The sequence below is a fragment of the Anoplolepis gracilipes genome, chromosome 7, assembly GCF_047496725.1.
Source record: "Anoplolepis gracilipes chromosome 7, ASM4749672v1, whole genome shotgun sequence".
In the NCBI taxonomy this organism is placed as follows: Eukaryota; Metazoa; Arthropoda; class Insecta; order Hymenoptera; family Formicidae; genus Anoplolepis; species Anoplolepis gracilipes.
This window is the reverse complement of record NC_132976.1, coordinates 4,943,096-4,960,452: the sequence shown is the minus strand read 5'-3', so window position 1 is coordinate 4,960,452 and position 17,357 is coordinate 4,943,096. Positions and strand designations below refer to the sequence as shown.

At 36.3% G+C, this 17,357-nt stretch overlaps 2 protein-coding genes and 1 long non-coding RNA gene across 7 annotated transcripts in view; 2 read left to right on the top strand and 1 right to left on the bottom strand.

Moving 5' to 3' along the window:
• LOC140667981 (uncharacterized) overlaps nucleotides 1-17,357 on the top strand; it is a 39,978-nt gene that overhangs the window by 850 nt on the left and 21,771 nt on the right. The window lies entirely within an intron of this gene.
• LOC140667979 (uncharacterized) overlaps nucleotides 13-17,357 on the bottom strand; it is a 159,388-nt gene continuing 142,043 nt past the window's right edge. For 4 of the 5 annotated variants that reach the window (XM_072896447.1, XM_072896449.1, XM_072896448.1 and 1 more), the window contains 5 exons: nucleotides 14,918-15,097; nucleotides 13,038-13,185; nucleotides 12,100-12,372; nucleotides 11,388-11,722; nucleotides 13-10,543 (listed from right to left, as the gene is read on the bottom strand). In XM_072896447.1, coding sequence (XP_072752548.1) covers nucleotides 10,204-10,543; nucleotides 11,388-11,722; nucleotides 12,100-12,372; nucleotides 13,038-13,185; nucleotides 14,918-15,097 — 1,276 coding nt within the window. In that variant the 3' untranslated portion in view covers nucleotides 13-10,203. Of the gene's footprint in view, nucleotides 10,544-11,383; nucleotides 11,723-12,099; nucleotides 12,373-13,037; nucleotides 13,186-14,917; nucleotides 15,098-17,357 lie in introns of those variants that run through there. The other variant, XM_072896451.1, reaches the window with a different exon arrangement.
• LOC140667987 (uncharacterized) lies at nucleotides 12,228-15,764 on the top strand. The gene is made up of 2 exons (XR_012047099.1): nucleotides 12,228-12,359; nucleotides 13,108-15,764. It is a non-coding gene; the product is annotated as an uncharacterized lncRNA (long non-coding RNA).

The window sequence follows — 17,357 nt, the reverse complement described above, 5'->3', positions numbered from 1 at the left end:
ATAAGGCGCAAGCAATCTTCAAAATAATTTATTAAAAATGTCGTATATATTCGATATACCTCGAGTTGGTAATCCGTAATGGTACAATTAGTAACTATATGCATGTCGCATGAGCATGTTTTCAGAGGATCGATTAAAGTTTATTTCTGGTAGATGATCAATCGTTATTGTTCTTATTTTACTGTGAAATAATTAACGGTGTATATAATGACGTCGCCAGTCATTGAAGCGTCACGTGACACGAAATCGCGCGACGACCTAAACACGGTCTCGCACACGTCGTTTGTTGTAGTATGCAAATGTGTTTTCGTCAGCAAATCGTCTAATGCAATGGTCGTTCTAATGACGTCTAATGACGCATTTACTTCCGAGAGATACGGCCACTTCGTCCGTGAATAAATCATGACACACACCCATGATTCATGCGCAGGTCGCTGTCTTGTATGTCGATTGATTGCGCAATGAAATTGATACTTACATTCTGATACAAATAAATTACTTGTCCGCGAAGAATAGAAGAACAAATTTTAGGAAATGGATGAAAAACTCAGTCTATAAAATTATATCTTGATAATTTGAATTTTTTATATTATTTTCATCCAAAAAGTTTTTAATTATTTTAATTATTTGTTATTTTATATTAATTCAACTTTTCAAAGAAAGAGTTTTCTCTTTTTCTCCTTTTATTAATTTTGAAAGAAACTATAAAGTTGTTAGAATTATTAAAAAATTATCTATTTTTTTCAATTTTACAAATCAGCACTATTGTTAATATTTTATTTTAATTAAAATATATATATACGATGCTTACTCTTAACATTAGTTTCTTGATTACGATTTTAATGTTAAAATCATATTGTTATATTTTAAACATTGACATTTGTACACCGCGATTCGTGTCACTGTCTTCAAATAGAGCGGTTACGAATAAATATGACGTGTGCGTTTATGCATGTAAGATCGCGTGCGTGCATCTTTATGTTATTGTCAGTTTTCTTGCTGACTTTGCGCCATAATCTAAATGACCGAAAATAATGACAATATGCAGTTGTTTTCACATAGTGGGCTAATGACATAAAATTTTTACAGTATATTGTAAGCTTAAAAATTAGTCTTATTTTCTGCAGAATTTTCATTTTAAACGTATTCCAAGTGGCGAGTAAAAAAGCTCGAAAGATATGTGTGCGCGTGTGTGATTCGAATTTATAAGATATCAAACATATTATTAGATATTATTAACATATACAACACATACCAGAACACGCATGATTTTTTAAATGTATCATCCAATCGGTCATGCCTGTCGCGAGAAAGCTTCGCCTCTTCGTATGAAAAACCAGGATTATCGATATCCGAATCGATTAAAATTTCACATTTCACGTCATTTTCTCGGCTCGAGTGTGTGAAGAAGTGAATTTCGAGATACGATCATTGGATTTACATACAGTCAATCGAATGCAATGCAATCGATGGCGAACGCAGGACAGATTTAATCTCGCTTTGGAACACGATCGAATCGCGTTTTCTGAAAAGAACTTGGAAATGCTTTCGCTCGGATAAGCAGTGATAATGTCGCTGCAAAGTACGAAGACAGATTGTTCGCGTTATTTATGCACATTTACGAAACATGAACGACTGATGTTGACGATCGAAAAGAAGGCGCTTTCCGACGGTATACGGTATACGGAATGATGATAAGAAAATATAAAATACATGAAAATTGAATTGGTATAAAAACAGTGGCTCATAATTTACGTCGTTCATGTTTGCAACGCGATACAATAATGCGTTCTCACAAGATATATAAAGATATTTTCGGGAATATGTACACGATGTTATTTAAAAACAGAATCCATCAATTCTTCGTGAGTGAATTGCGCTGATTTTCGTAATCTTCCTTCTTTTGCTTCCTGAATTTTCTGTCTTTACTTTTTCATTCGTAAATCAACGGAGATTCTCAATAAAATGTTTTGCTAGTCATCATTCGTTTAATAAAATACGTATATTTTTATAAAACAAGAGATGTATCATATAAAGAATGATATAAAGAATGAAAAGAACGCTTTTTGCGATACGCAACAGCGATTCTGATATCATCTTGTCAATAACAACGATTAACGCAAACTTATATTTTTCATGGAAGAATAATGGTAAAACGAGACGATTGTTTTTAACATTTATTACGCGAATTATATCGCGAAGTACCAAGACGCCCGAAATGATAAGCGTCGTATCTTCGGCAGTGTAGAATTCTATGTATGTAGTACATGCAATCACGCGAGTTCTTCGTCTCGTTGTAACCTTCATTTGCATAATAATCGCGTAGGTAATGCACAAGGCAATGCACCTCGTAACAAACATGCAACTATCACGGTTGTTGTATATTTATTGCATAACAAAGTGCGCCAGTTCTCTTCGGTTGTGATATCGGGTTATCTCATGCTGATAATACACTTCTCCTTCGCTCATCTAATTTGAAATCGACTTTTCACAACTTCTCTTTCAGAATGATCAAAAATATAAATGATTTTTCCTATTGGCCACAGCTGTGACTATGAGAGAATCTTCCTTATTTCATTATAATAGTGAATGAAATAATCAATCAGTTTTCTTTAAAAATGTTAAACAAATGATGATAGAAAAGTGAAGGAGAAGTGACTATAACGTCAAAAATTTACAATACTTTCATATAGATGTTTTACCAAAATCTTTTCTTTTCATACATAAAATTGTATTCATTCTGTCATTTTGGCAGACGAAAAAACATCTTACGTCTCTTTCTTTTTCTTCCTCTCTCTGCAAATTTCGACATATATTCTACATGTGACATCGCTAAATATCATAAAATCTCGTTTTGTCACTATTCGTAGTGTAGTAAATTTAATTTGACAGTTGACAGTTTGATCAAATAGTTTGATCGTTTGTTTTATATCTTTCGTAATTGTAGCCGCGGATATGATTTTATATTTTTAATAGCAACGCCTAAAAATCGCCTCTACGTAATTACTTATTGGCTTACATCGTGATCTAGAATCGTACGATTATGCTTATTTACAATCGAAACACGAGTCGAGAGAATTGGCCAACAGACAAAAATTCATTTTTCATATGCATTAATCACGCCGATCAATCACATAACGGACTGATATTTACGCAAGCAACATGACGATATCTCTGTCTCTCCCTCTCTAAGTTGGCGATTAGTTAGAATTGTATTTTGAAGATGGTAGTCACAGGATTGTTATTATTCTTGAGTGTAACGTGTAAGTGTGTGCAAGGCAGTACATTTGCAATCGCGCGTTCACGTATATACATATTTATTATTAGATCAAAGATCTAACTTTGATTCAATGATTACTAGGTCATTGCATTTGAATTAAAATGCTAATTTTTTTTTACATTAATATTTTTCGAGTAAACAAAAACTATACATATATAATCGATTTTTATTTGAAGAAACGTGAAAAGCATTTTTTTAAATAATAGACTAATATAAGTATATAAACTTTTCAATTTTCAATTTTTTTCTATATTTTTTCATACATTTATTATTATTTATTTTGCAAAAACGGAGACATACTTTTGTAAAAGAATTATATTATTTCATGTGTGTTGTAATACTTGATTATCAAAAAATGTATACTTTTCCATAAAACTGATATGAAACTTTTGGAATCTGACATTTTTCATACGCAATAATTTATGTGGCTGACGTTTATTTTAGTACAAGCGGTATAAGTCGACTTTATAAAATATATCCGATCAAGACATTGCAGCAATTTATATCTACATCATGTTGAAAGTTGTGGTGCTTCAAGACTAGACTTATATCGTTTTTAAAAAATTTAATTCATTTTACAGCGATATCGATTAAAAAGTTTCGCAATATTTTTCATTTCGGCGTGACGAGTAAAATGTCATGTTCTTCAGACTTCGCATCTCAAAGAGAAGCGTAACTTCGTCCTACATTAAAATTTTATTTAATCCTTAGACTTGGACCGAAGTTTCACCCTGTCCTGTCAAAGTATAAAGTTCGACTCTCTCCTCTTTCGCAAAATTTCGATAAGCAATTACGCATCCTTCGATCGGCTTTTAAATTTTAAACGATTGCTTAAACATATACATACTTTTATCTCTCTATATTCGCCGTTAATAAATTCTAGTATAGCTAAATTGTAAAGCTATTTACTCGAGAATTTAGTAGCAGCTTCACATGTGAACTTTTACATCGATTTTTCGGCAGCATATTAACAACTTCCGACGAGACATTGCTTCATCAAATTTGTGCAACAAATCGATGAGTAAAGCGTTGTTTCAATGAGAGATTGGGGGCGTTTTGGTCCGCCGATTTTGCGTCGTTAATCGTGCACCCTTTAATACTCAAATCTGAGATATTCATAGATGCGGATAGTAGTGCATGATTACGTGCACTGCGATAATAAAATTTTATCGCTCTTCCAGGAGGGAGAAAGGGTAATGAATGACAATGCGGACGTCAAATTCGCGATTTATCCCCCCATGGCGACGAAATACGATGCACTATCAGGCGGTACGTCCTGTGGACAGTAAACTTTTACTGTCGTCGGATACGGTGCGAACACGGCGGCTTTCAAAGGCAGTACTATGCACGCAATGACATATTTCTCGTAATCGTTCCTCGCAGCTCTCCGGACGTGTGCGGTTACGCATGATAATTTGGAATTGTGGATATTTCACGTCTTCATGTAATGCATAGTCAGTTATGAGATTATCATGCGACGTTTCTTTCGTTAGTGTCGAGAAGACGACACGGTGGAAATAAATTTTCATTTTTATATGTGCTGTCGTTTAAAATACATCGGACAATTTTAAAAGGAGGTCACCGCTCGCGTTTTGTAGAACAATTAGTTTTTCATTACTTATCTCTCATTACTAATATCTCCCTTTCTTGGAGAATTAAAATTGTTTCCGTTGTTAATGGAAAATGACAAATTGTGCTTGTGCGTGTAATTATTCAGGTTGCAGTTAATTATGCACTATTCCGTGAATTAATTTCCTCGTATCAGGAATGATTAAATAATATAATTAGAACAAGACCTTCAACGACTTATTTTTAGAAAGATTTCTCTCCAGCGTTGGAACACATCAGGGAATAATGGCTCCGTATCTGGGTCATGGCTTTAAAGCTGATATCGTTGCGTTCAGCTTAAACAGTAACTTTAAATTATGAAAATTATTCTTAAAGATTGTGTATCAAATAGATTGAAAAATTTATTTTTTCAGTCAATTAAACTAGTAATTGTAGTCACTTAATTTATGCAGTCCTCGTAATTTTTAACACAAAAGTGTAACATTTTATTTTACTTAAATCCATTAGCAGTTATCAATAATTAATTTATAAATAACTGATTGACAAAGTTATCAACCTTTATAAAAAAATGTTACGCGTGGCAGTGTAAATTGTTTTAGTGAAAGCAAACTATATATAAATATTATAAATAATCAATCGTTGATTCTCCATTCAGAAATCAGTCAAGTGAATTAGAATTTCGATATTCTAATTCATATTTTTGAGGTGTATTATATTATGAAAAACGATTACGTAATTGACAGGCCGAGTATTAAGCGAAACTATATCTTTGGTCCCAGATAAAAACGAAAATTTCAAATATAATTAGCACAATTTATTCTGATATTCATCGTGACATGAGCAATTTTTTTCAATCGTTAGAAATATTTATTTCCTCGTAAATCTAGTTACATTTTATAATATAATTTTTTTGTTTGCTTTTAAAAAGCTTTTTTTACAACAATACTTATATTTTAATTTATAGTACTTTATTTGTATTACTTTGTAAATCATTTCATAATACTGTACAAAAGGGAGAAAAAGGATTAAGGTATAAAAAATTTGCGGGTATAGAGATAAAAAATCATAAAATCGTGACCTCCTTTTCGATAGAAAACTTGTATTGCTTCTTCCTGTTTGAACACAAGATCGTAGTTAATCAAATTTATATTTGCGTGACATGCGTTGCATGCGCGTTGTTTCTCATCGTCTGACTAATTCGTAACGCTATCGCATACAACGTAACACGATAAATCTTAGCTTCCCGCAGAATGTCGACCAGTACGGAACTCGTACATATCATACATGTTTTCAAAGATAACAGATTAAACATGAAATTGAAATAGATTTAACCACATAATGCGGGATAATTTTTTTCATCCAATATTTTTCATAAAGAACTTGATGATATTATACACCGAGCCTAGAATTTTTTGTCTCGCATCCTTTGATTATATGCACGTTAATTATTGTTCGTATACGCACGGAAATAACGCGAGAGTATTTGGCGGTATTTCCGGTTAGCTGACAGCGTGCGATATTAGCACGCTAGATTTTTCTTTTTGTTGATTCTTCCCTCAAGTTTCCGTCGTTTTTCTACTCCATTCTGAGTGACTTTTGTTTTTCGAAAGAATATATACGCGATTCTATCGTGATTTTTCTGAAGGACTACGCTTATTAAGTAAAACGACAAGATGCGAACTTCCGCTAGCAGTAATTGATTATATTGTACTTATGAAAAAAATTATCGTAATATTGCGCGCGACAATGTAGGAGTTATTTGTGTAATTGCCTTGTTTTATTCAAAGATTTTTTTTTCATTAGAATATTTTTATTTTTCAAAATTTATTTCTGTCAATGAGAAGCGACTATTTTTTTATCAGCTGTGTCTCATATATCAGTAAAAAGTAGTGATCTTTTCGGAGTTTGTGCGATACTTGTGCAATTTTTATCGATATATTATACAGATAACATACAGGTCACGCGTCATACTAAAAATTCTACGAGTCGAAGTTGTAAATGTCAAAATTTTATCGCTCGACATTGCTTGACATAACGGGCTAGTTATAAAATACAAGTGATAAATTCGATAAAGACGCGACCTCGCTATCGATCGTATGGAATTTTTAAAAGTTGTTTTTTTTTTTTTTTTATGACTGTTATATTTACAATATCTTCAACAGTAGTCGTAATCGTGTAATGGAAATTGTAATTTTGTCTCTAATTAATGCGAAGGCGAAAATATATACGGATGCTCGTTCATCACATCGCCTCTGAATTTGCTGATTAAAATTGAGCGCTCGGATGATGACAGTAGTCATAGAATCGAGTAAGGAAAATTGGAAATGTATGTGTGCGTGCGTGCGAGATTAAAATAATTAAAACCAAAATACCTATGTGCTGGTTTGAAACATGCGAGCGGAAGTACACATGCAACATCGTTATTTGATATAAATAGATAAATAATCGATTATGTACAAGTATGAACAAGGTATACAAGCCGTGACAGTGACGTGTGCTTTCGTATGCGTGCTCAAGATGAGCCGTCACATTCAGCCCCTACATTTTATTCCTCGCTAAACATCGTCTATTCTCAGTTTCAACGTAACATGTTATCGTGTTACGTTAAAAGTATAGCGAGAGGAACGAAATGTGGCCTCTCTCGAATATTGATTCGCGAGAATGTTGTTCTCACGCTCGCCTGGCGTTAACAATAATGTCGGAGCACAGCTCCGAGGAAAACAGCATTATATATTATCACATAATTTCAGGCTACTGATTAATCTACATATTATTCGCTTCTTCAGCAGCGAGATCGCTAAAGTGAATAATTAAGTCGCCTAAAGTCGGCTATCGCTTTAAACTTGGTCAGTATCTCTAGCTGAAATTTTTTCTCGCTGAGGCTACACCTCGATGCTAAGCTCGCCTGCCAAACTACCTTTTCATTCATATACATATATATTTCTCAGCCGATCGAGTCAATGAAATTTTCCGTCTTATATAATCACGCAAATCTTTTGTTTACATGTCGGGTTGCAATTGCATCTGCTGACATCGAGGCGCGGCTTAAGCGCAATGCAGACGTCCGAAAGAGGTCTGCGGCCATGATACGTAGAGGAGATCTTCGGAATTTTATCGTATCGTATTCGCTCACGAAATGATCAATCAATCGTTGACGCAACGAAACGGTTTGTAATAAAACTCTATGAACGCATGTAACTGTAACATTCGAAATTCTTACTCGCTGTCGGCGACGTGTAATCGACTACTTTTGGCAGTAAACGATAGGTGGTAACGAGAGAGACTTCGAAGTTTCTTGCGTCACCACGGCCGCAATATGGTACGTCACGTTGCATTAAGTTGCACAATATTTAGTATCTTCCTCGAGCGACGTCTTAATTTATCTAGTAACGATAACGATGCGACGACTTGACATTCCGAATTATCTATTAATTTTTACAGACAATCTCGTGTGAGTCATGTCACGCGCGTTTAAAAAGAAAAAAAAGGAGCACGAGACGAGACGGAAGGCTCTCGCTCGACTTCGTAGAATCACTTGTCTACTTTGTTATCAAGAAGAACTAACGTAGTTAGTACTAGCACGTTCGCGCGCGACGCTCGATGCCTCGGATTTCTATGAACGAGGTGTTTCTTAATCGAGATGTGTCAATCGAATCGACGTGACGCCTTGTGAATTAATCGTCATTGATAGTCACGAAAATTCGCCTTGTTCTACGAACATTATTTTACACAATAATGCTCGATATATATCGTGTGTGATATCAAATATATATCAATATTAGTACTTTGTATATCTGTTAATTGGATAAAATATGGCTTTGAATCAGTTTTTTTGCTAATATTAATAAATGAGACAAAAATGATGTAGAGACCGGTTTCATAAATATCTGTTAAAATTACAGCTTTAGTTTAATTACGTTATTAGATTGAACCTTGCGGTAATCAAATCGTTAAAGTGCAGTTAAGGTCAACCAATATTGATGAAACTGGCCCATAATAACTTGCTAATCCGCTAACAAAGCATTATCATTCTACTAAGCCCGTCGTTTACTTATTACAATATTAATTCTCAGACATTACGCCAAAATATATGTAATCACTTATTATACAATATACGTTTACTTACTGCTGCTCTAATCGTCCAAGTTTTAATCAAGGCGCAGCGCCGTTCGATCGTCACTAAGCCATTCTACCATAATAGCGACATACTACTAGGATTTTATTATTTATTGTCCTTGTTGAAGTAATTCGCACTTTAGTGCGACTTACTGTTCACTCTCTTTTTTTTAGTCCTTATTTCAGGATGACTTTCGGGCAGTTTGATAAGGAATCTTGAAAACTTTCGTGGATGGGACGTGTAACGGTTCTTCGAAAAATAATAAGGCTTCGAACGCGCGAAGATAACGAAAGGTATCAAAATTCGACAACTTCCGAAATCCACCGGCTATCGCGGCAGTGATTGTTTCGATGTCTGCTGTAGCTTTCGGCCGAGAAGGCATGATAACGCGTTTGTTGCGTCGCGCATCTCAATTTTACGCATTCGTTACAAAGTGATCATCAGGTAAATGTGTTTCAGATATATTTAAATCTTTATTTAAACAGTTATATATATATATATATATATATAATGAATCAGTCTTTTAAAATGAGAAATTGTGAATTGGCAGTATATTGTTAGAAATTATTAAATAGAGCCAGACGGCTGTTGCAACGTTGATTATGATAATGAAAAGATACAACAAACACGCTGAATTAATCCGCCGTTACACGTTTTCTTTCACACCCTTGGTAGATATTATCGGATTTATAACCCTAAGAAAACATTTCAATCACTGCTCTACACTATAATTCTCGATACTCCCCATCCATCAGATCGTCCGACTCTTCCAACCCTCTCTCTCGCACGGCTGTTATTATTTCTTGAATCTAAAACAAAACCCACCCCTCTCGACTAGAACATCCGATCGGGAACGAAATCCATTTCTGTGGTAAAAGAAAAGAAAGAAATCATCTCCCACTCGCCCGAGTCATCGAGCATCGAACGCGTTTTTCGCGATTATAGATGTGAACTCTGATTCTTCCATCTAACGTGCCATATCTCTTGCACGCGACAGTTCTGCGCGTTACGCGAAGGCAGTTCCGCGGATCCTCTACCGACGACGACGACGACGACGACGACGACAACAACGACGACAACTAGCTCGTCTTCTTCAGGAGAGTAGGACCGAGCAGAGTCTGGCCGCTGATCTATAGAGGACCGCCGGAACCCGGACCGACGACGACGTGGACGACGGCGATCGTCACACGGTAGTGACCCGATCAACCTCGACGTAACGCACAGAACTGTCGCTGTGTCAGCATATCACTTCCTTGCCGTCGATTATCGCCGTCTCGGACGAGATGCTCTTCAAACGGTGCTGGGATATCGAACGGCGGCCGCGTCGTCGACAGACCCGCCAGATGATGAAGCATACGACACCGAAGACGGTGATCACGAAGAGCGCGCCCAGGGCTAGCTGCAGAGGTGGCAGTCGCAGGAGCACGGAACAGTGCGTCAGGGCCTCGTCGTAACCGGAGGGACAGTGGGAGACGCCGTCGCACCAAAGTGAGGCGTTTATGCAGGCGTCCAATTCCGGACAACGTTGCTCGCAATCCCGCGACATTTGCAGACCCGCCGTTGACGTCACTGACGGTCTGCGGGTCAGAGAGGATCGATAGAGTTATATTGTTCCGCTGCGTGACACGCGTCTCTCTCTCTCTCTCTCTCTCTCTTTCTCTCTCTCTCTCTCTCTCTCTTTCTCTCTCTCTCTCTCTCTCTCTCTCTCTCTCTTTATTGCCACTCGCTCAATCGAGGGCAGGTGACGTTGAGCGGATATTAAGGTATTTTATAGTAAAAAAGGATAGAAGAGAGAGAGAGAGAGAGAGAGAGAGAGAGAGAGACATTTTCGAACAGCCATTACTTTCTTGCAATTATATTTGAGATATATGAGAAAGCACAAGGGAGACAGGTCCTGATTTAATTTAATTTTTAAAAAAAGGAGATTCTTCTCCGTAATATTGACATTTTAAAATATTTAATATTTCATAAAGATTCTATAGAGTTTTACGTTTATACAGTATATTTTTTTCCAGAAAAATTAAATTATCAATTATTAAGATTATTATTTTGTGCAACAGGAACGTAAAACATTGTAAGATATATATATATACACTTTAAATTCTACATTTTATAATTTCCGCGCGAGGGATTTTAATACAACTGGCAAGTGTAAATATATACAACGTGTGTATTTATAAGAGCAATTTTCATTTCTACGATAAATTATACTTTACGAAAGAGATTGCGAAAGTTATAGGTAAGTTATAACAAAGTTTAATGAAGGGATCTTAAGAAAGAGATTGCGTTCGTGAAGACTCTAATAGTTACAAGGCCTCTGTTATTCTCGCTTTATCGGAAATACTTTGTCTACTTCCAGTACTTTCGTACTTGTAGTTCACATTCACTTCTCTCTTTTACTCGTGAAAACATTGTGCTTACCTTCTGGTAAGCTCGAGCCACGTGACCGTATAGGAAGCTGGCTCTTCCACGATAAATTCTACGGCGATGGTCCTGATTGGATCCTGACCCGGTGCAAGAATCATCGCGTTACTGCTAACGGCCCAACCGTCACTGAAAACTTCCACCACGTGATGCCTCGAGTCAGCAAGTGGCTTTGGGCAAACTGACACGTGGATAGCACCACCCGTGTGCACGATGATACGATTTTTGGTCGCGCACTTCGTGCTGTTGGACATAATTATGCCGTGCATTTTCACGTACAAATATTGACCTGGACCGGGATCGATCAGCCATGGCTGGTTCTCGCAATTTTTCTAAAAATTGCACGAAGGAAAAAAATATTAATATATGCTTGAAGTGGAGTAAATATAAATAAATAAGCATAGTCACTCACTAGAAAAAAAAATTGCGATTTAAAATATATTTTTTGATGCTCATCATTTCTTACTTCACTTTGTTTTGTCAAAAAAACATATCGAGATTCATGATATTTATTTTTTTCGCAAGCGTTGCTAGAAATCAAATAATGTCATTGCTCTTACTAAATCTTTCCGCGTATTGAGTGATATGAGCCCGTTTGCAAACATAATTTATCTCTTCTCGTATTTTTAAGACCAGAATATAATGAGATAAGAATGATCTCAGATGTCAGTTTCTATCAAGTCTGTATCTAAAGCCTCCCTATATTTACCTCATTTTCCTCGGTTGGTGATGTGTATTTAATTTCGCCAGATGGACCTCTGACCCTGCGTTTCTGCATGCATTCTGCATGCACCGTCTTGACGAACTCCCAGACGCCTTCGAAGAAGAGATTGTTGTAATCGTCCAAAGCGTCCATCGATAGAACGCTGAAATGCACCTCGGCGACGTTAGAGGTGGATTTGATATTGATTGGTAGCGATCGATTCGAGCAAAGACAATCGCGTTGGATGGGCGGCGCGTTTGGCCAAGGTAAATCGAGCACCTGTAAATAAGCAGCAAAGAGAGATGCTTCCGACCGATTTATTCTTAAAATTCTTCTGATTTACATCTTTCCAATTAATATACGTCACTAAAGAGAGGTGGTTCGATTGAGAAATGAATCTCGATAATCATGTTATTGAGTCGCAATATCAAAAGCATTCACCAATCTCCGCGTTATTAGAGATCTAACTAATAATTCAACTTTTGGTGCACACGTTGAAATCTGATTCATGCCGGTATTGACTATGGTAGAAACTTCAAAGCTTGTCGGCCTATTTCGGTCTATCGTGTTTCGGATTCGGAGATTGCTGATACTTGCTATCGCATGAACAAAGTTATTACCCTTAATTACTAGATCAATACTACCTATTAATTCATAGCTTTCATTGTATCAAACTGTAATTCGCGTTGCTCGTAATTTTCGAGTTTAACCTTTTCCAGCTAATTGCTAATTCACAAATGATAGTCGTTTAAAATAATTAATTATTGCATAAATTTTTCTTATAAAACATTATGATAAAATTTCACAAAAGCTCAATTAAAATATTAATTCACAAGTAAATTAGCGATTTCATGACACGTGTCGATTGCAAAACTTTCGCGGGAGGATGTGTAATGGGGTTGCCGTGGAATTAATCACGATTAGCAGAAGTTTCAATTACGCACCTTAACGGAAAAGTTCTCGGACCCGACGCAGAGCAGCCTATTGAAATCGGTGCTGTTAACGCTGCGACAGGTGCGATTCCCATTGAGGAGCTTGTTGAACCTCAGCTTCACCATCTCGTCGTGTTCTCCTTCGAAGCGGTACACGCAGCTGCAAAACCCGTTTCTGGCCTGCACTTTCAGCACTTAATCGAATCTACACGCCTCGCCGGCCAGGCAAAGGAGCCGGTTCAGTGATCGATACTGCAGGAAGATTACGAGGAGCATCGAAGGTTGGACGCTCGTTAATCGGAAAGCGGCTCGCAAAGTGATTCTAATGGTGTACCATGGTAACGTGCAACCACTATTACCGAGTTTCTGGTCTCTCTCTCTTTTTGGACGTCAAATTATTTTTACCAGAAAACGTTTCTGCCTTTCAACCAACCCGATCGGGAAATAAATCTCTTTGGCGAATGCAAATAGTAATCTTATTAAATTAAGTAAGATTATTTTTATGTTTCATCTCCCTCTCTCTCTCTCTCTCTCTCTCTCTCTCTCTCTCTCTTTCTCTGGCCGAACATATATAAAAAAATAGTCCATTGAACGAAATGAATATTTGTTTACGTAAAAAATTTCAATTTATGTTATAATCTCCTACTATTGCATTCTATAAAATACTGATCAATTTTGAATGCAGATGGTTTACCTACAAGAGGGAGGGAAAAGCTGGGAGTACATTTCTAGAGTATTATGTAATAAAATACACTTTCTCTTTTCTATGCATTTTGTTGGATGTTAGAGCTGAAATTTTTTTTTCTCGCGGAAAAAGATCTCGGCGCAAAGCTCATTTTACGATTGTCATAAAATCTAACTGATATTTTATCGAGGTTGTGGAAGATTCGATCCTGCGGACAGTAATAAAAGAACGACGCGAGCGATAGGACCGTACGAAGGTTAAAGACGAAGCGTGTATATTCGTTCTGTAGGGGAGCACATATTTTTCGTACTTTATCGCAGATATCTAGACTCTGTGAGTTGTACGATAGCTATAAAGATTTTGCTAAAAGATGTCTGGGATCCGAGAAATAAATTGTTACAGATCATGATAAGTTTTCTTTATGGAAATATCTGGGATAAATCATCAGAAACAGAGATACCAGAGACCAGAGCGATATTTTTAAGTCTTCTGTTTCTGATGATGTGTTCACCATAATATGGTACAACTATGTGTAAAGATGGCTTTATATTGAGGCTTGTGACTAAAGAGATATATTAATCAATGTAACATATCAATATGTCTCGTGCGCGATCTCGTGCGCTATGGATTTATCGATAAGTTGATAATTTTGCTTTAATTACGATACAGACATAATATATAATATATATCTTGAATCGCAGCTTAGCGTGCGGTTTTGATCTCGTCTCCATTTTTGCGCAATATGTCATTTCTAAATCATTTGATCACGAAAAAAATGATAAAAAAAATAATATATATTTTACGAGGCGACACAACGGTTGTTAATAACAGGCTGCTATGAATTGATGAATGATGTGACGATTTAACAACGTCATTATTGCATCATTATATCGTTAAATTAGCTTTCGCAATGGCATTCCGAGCTGATACGGTCTTACCGTAGACGATAATGTCAAATTGTCAACTGCGACATTCTATCGGCGAACAGACAATTACGATAGTGTATCGATTGACGAAGTTGTTAGGCAAGATTGTACCATAAATTTCAAGGCGTGCGCTAACCACGTGTTCAGTAAGTATCAAGGTTAATCGAGGCTGGACAGACACGCATTTTTTCGGTAAACAAATCCAAATGAAAGATATTTTCCCTACTTAGAAATATATTTAATTCGCTATCATAAATTTGAACACAGCATCGTACTCTTACCTTATATTCTTTGACCCTCCACGGCCGTACAGGAATATATCGCGCGGTCCTCTGAATTTACGATCTGAATAATTGTCTCGATTGCGGCTATAAAAGATGCGGGAACATGGTCCGCTACCGTATGGATCGCCATCCTGGTGAAGATCGACAAATTCGTACAGAGCGCGAAAGTTGACGGGTCTGGAAAAATGATTATTTTACGTCGAATTAATTAATTAATTCGTTCAAGTAAAAGTGTTCCGAAGAAAACCTATTAATTATATCTACATACGCACGAGATACGCCAACACGAAGCATCTATCTGTTATATTTATGATATTAATCCGTGAAGCAATTACAAAAAAAAAAGAAATTAGAATTTAGACAGAGAAAGAAATATAAATTTGAAAAAAAAAAAATAATTTTGTCTTCCTGCAATAACACAATCTCGTAAAAATATATTAGATTAGAGATGCTAATACGCTTTGCGTTTACGACTGCGGGGATGGATGTTTTAACGTAATAACAACCGCGGGCGCGGAAGTAAAGGGTTAATACGTGCTGTTGTCCGGCAGGGTTCGGTGCGCTGATGAAGATCGACGAACTCCGGCGGATTGTGGAAGGCGGCAGGCCTTGAAGAGAGACGTTGCACCGGGTGCGGTTACCGGGATGTTATTAAACCGGCCCGAGCTTATTATAAAGCTCGCTGTGTAGGCTTTACTTGGTGCGGAAAGGATTAACTGGACCGTGCGAGGTATCCGCATTGCGCGTCACTCATCGTCGGCCAAGCACGCCGATGGTGTCTACACGCGTGATGGACACGTGCGAGAGATTAAAAAAAAAAAAAAAAAAAAAAAAAAAAATAGAGGACGACGACACGGCAGATAGCGTGATAAGCGCGAATGTAACGCGTGTAAAATGTGAATTGGAGTGTGTCACCGACGAGTCGCGGAAAGATTCTCAATTATTCACTGACAGAAACGCCGATCGGGATCTTTGTCGCGTGCACTTTGAAGAATTATCGCATGCGCGAGCAAATGGGAAACAATAGGGGGTAGAGAGGGGGGAGGGGGACACAAATGCTCGCTGATTCATGCGACAGAGATCGACGTGATCTCGATTTAATTAACATTTGATAAAAATAAATTTTACACGCGGATATTGTGCTTTTTATTATTGAGTCTTTCAATCAATATTGGACAGACTTTAAGATTTCATAAATCTTTTTCTCTCCCATCACTTTAGATTATTTATCGAATGCAAGAGCTTCCGATGCAGTATAAGGTATTTTCTCGAAACTCGTTTCTTCATGCATGATATGCACAGACGGATTCATTTAAATAATTTTTATATTCACGGAACAACTCGAGTCAAGAGATAAACGTAACATTTTTGGAGGATGGGAAGACAGGACACGTATAAAATTAAGCAAATGGAAGATATAGAGGCCGCGTATCTCGGTATTCCTCTAAATTCTGCTATTTTTCCTTTTCAAGGGAAAGAACGAGGTAAAAAAAGGAAAAATCCTTACTCTCTCATGAATAACCTGTATTATGGAGAGAGTGTAGGGCACGACGAACGAATGAAACGTGTTGTTGCGACAGATATTGCACGTCGTATTGCTTTGAAACGCTCTCGCATATTTCGCTTGTAACGTTCCGGTGGTTCGATACAGTGTTGTAAGCAAATCGGATGAAATGTCAGGTTACAAGAAACGTAAACGTTGTGTATGCACGTAGATATATATATATGTGTCATTTTTTTAAATTATTTTACTAATAAAATTCGTCGATGCCTGGTGTTACATTCTTTCAATTTTTCGTTAGCATATTAATATTTTTTTTATACATCTCTCTCTCTCTCTCTCTCTCTCTCTCTCTCTCTCTCTCTCTCTCTCTCTCTCTCTCTCTCTCTGTTTCCGAATAAAAAATTTCCAATTGTAAGAATATGTAGATATCTTTTAAATTTTTGGATTTTGTCCAATTGCATTCATGCAAGCATTTTTCAATTTTTATTGTATATCTCTTTCTTTCTGTATGAATATTTTTCAAAGAGTTAGAAACTTAATATATAATATCTTTCACATAGACTGTAGATATGGCTAAGATATTAATGGAACTTATTAATCCATTGGGATATTGTTGTTTACTAGTTCGAATCCAATTAATTAAGGAACAAGTTACAGAAGTTATATAACTTTTTAAACGAATATCAAAAGTTACAGGTAGTCTAGTGAATTCAATTAAAACATGGAATATAAGCGATACTTTAACTCGAACTTTGATTTAACTTTTTATATTTAATTTTAAAATATCTCTTGTATATATAATTTATTATATATTATTATATATAAAATTTATAGATATTTATTTTTATAATTTCAGTATCTTCACGCGTACAGTGAAATATCGATTAAATAGCGCAGGCTGTTGTAATTTCAATAAAAAGTTTTAATATAAAA